At 54.1% G+C, this 2,162-nt stretch overlaps 1 protein-coding gene across 1 annotated transcript in view; it reads right to left on the bottom strand.

Moving 5' to 3' along the window:
- Positions 1-471: 471 nt before the first annotated feature.
- Positions 472-2,162, bottom strand: part of LOC109925852 (sodium/potassium-transporting ATPase subunit alpha-3) — a gene marked incomplete at its 5' end in the record, with an annotated part of 18,024 nt that continues 16,333 nt past the window's right edge. The window contains one exon of the mRNA XM_048593607.1: positions 472-1,176. Coding sequence (XP_048449564.1) covers positions 1,148-1,176 — 29 coding nt within the window. The remainder of the gene's footprint in view (positions 1,177-2,162) is intronic.

Genomic DNA, 2,162 nt, shown 5'->3' with positions numbered 1-2,162 from the left:
TTAGGGGCTAAATGGAGTCCTTGAGGCCTCAGACACACCTTGGGGCTGTAGAGAGAGCAGGTGGGCGAAGGATCAAATGCAGGTTTCAAAAGGCTGAACACAGGTGGGGGAGGCAGGGGTGGTGATGGAGCTCTCTCTCCTTCTATCCATCCATCCATCCATCTCTTCCTCAAAGATCATATTTCCAGATGTCTCTGTTCTTCAATCTCTCTCTCTATCAGTCTGTCCATCTCTCTCAACCCATCTCCTCCTCTCAGTATGTCTATCTTTCACCCCATCTCTCACTCTCCCTTCGTCTCTCTCCCTCTCTTTTATCTCCACCATCTCCCTCTCTGTTGTCTTCCGCTGTCTCTCTGTCTCTCTCTCTCCCTCCATCTCGTCTGCTTCTCTCTCCTTCAATCTCTCATCATCGATCTCGCCCTCTATCCTCCTCCAACTCTGCCTCTCGCTCCATCTCATCCTCTTTCTCTCTCCACCTCCCATTGTCTTTCCCTTCATCTCTCTCTCCCCCACCCGACTTCATCTCTCTCTCTCCCCCTTCATATCTCTCTCTCTCTCTGTTTCTCCCTACACGTTTTCCTCCATCTCTCCATTCTGTCTCTCTCCTCCCCATCTTTCCCTCATTCCCTTTCTTTCTCTGCGGCTCAGCACCACTCAAACATTGTAAATGATGAACAAAATGGATGATGGCTGATGGAGTTGGTGACAGAAAAGGAGACAGACTCTAGATAAGCCAGCCTCATTTGCACCCCCCTGCCCCCCGTAGGGCTGGCAGGCTTTACAAGGTGGGGGGGGAATTGCAGGGGGGAGACAAAAAAAACACACAGCCCCAGCCCTTCCTCCCCCAACGCAGACCATTCGGGCCACCAGCCAATGGCATCTCCCCAGAGGTGCTGTCCCAGGATCTCGGTCTCTCATCACACTGCCTCACGACACAGCAGTGAGGGGGTGGGGGGAGTGTGACAAAGAGAGGGTTCGGAGTGGGGAATACACACAGGGTCAGAGGGCAAGGTTGGAGATTCAGGGACAGGGCCCTCAGGAAAAGGCCAATTGCAAGACAAGTTGGGCAAGGACAGGTCAGAAGTCACAGGTCAGAGGGGAAAGGGCATAGACTGTGTGTGGCAGCGATGTTGAGGTGATGACAGAATCAGTAGTAGGTTTCACGTTCAACCCAACCTGGAGAAAGACCACAAAACACAAAAAAAAGGTGTGGGTTAGAACACTTCATTACACTGCACTCCCCGCACGCACACACACACACACAGTCCCTCTCTCTCACACACACACACACACACACACGCAGACTCTCACCTGGGTAGAGGGTCACACACACGCGCTCACATAGACAGTCCCTCTCTCTCTCTCACACACACACACACACACAGACACACACACACACACAGACTCTCACCTGGGTACAGGCACACACACACACAGACGCAGACTCTCACCTGGGTACAGGCTCACACACACGCGCTCACATAGACAGTCCCTCTCTCTCTCTCTCTCTCACACACACACACACACACACAGACTCTCACCTGGGTACAGGCTCTCACACACACGCTCACACACGCACACACACCTTCTCTCTCACACACACACACACACAGTCCCTCTCTCTCACACACACAGACTGTCACTGCGGTACAGGCACGCGCGCACACACACACACACACACACGCAGACTCTCACCTGGGTACAGGCTCTCACACACACGCTCACACACACAGTCCCTCTCTCTCACACACACAGACTCTCACTGCGGTACAGGCACGCGCGCACACACACACACACACGCAGACTCTCATCTGGGTACAGGCTCACACACATGCGCTCACACACACACTCACTGCAGTGCAGGCTCCCACACGCACACACACACACACACACTCTCACTGGAGTACAGGCTCCCACATGCACACACACACACAGACTCTCACTGCAGTGCAGGCTCCCACACGCACACACACACACAGACTCTGGAGTACATTCTCCCACATGCACACACACACAGACTCTCACTGGAGTACAGGCTCCCACACGCGCGCGCGCACACAGACTCTCACTGGAGTACAGGCTCCCACACGCGCGCACACAGACACACACACACAGACACACACACACACAGACTCTCACTGGAGTACAGGCTCCCACATGCA

The sequence above is a fragment of the Rhincodon typus genome, unplaced genomic scaffold (assembly GCF_021869965.1).
Source record: "Rhincodon typus isolate 14 unplaced genomic scaffold, sRhiTyp1.1 hic_rhity00003254, whole genome shotgun sequence".
Lineage (NCBI taxonomy): Eukaryota > Metazoa > Chordata > Chondrichthyes > Orectolobiformes > Rhincodontidae > Rhincodon > Rhincodon typus.
This window is presented reverse-complemented; position numbering and strand designations above follow the sequence as displayed.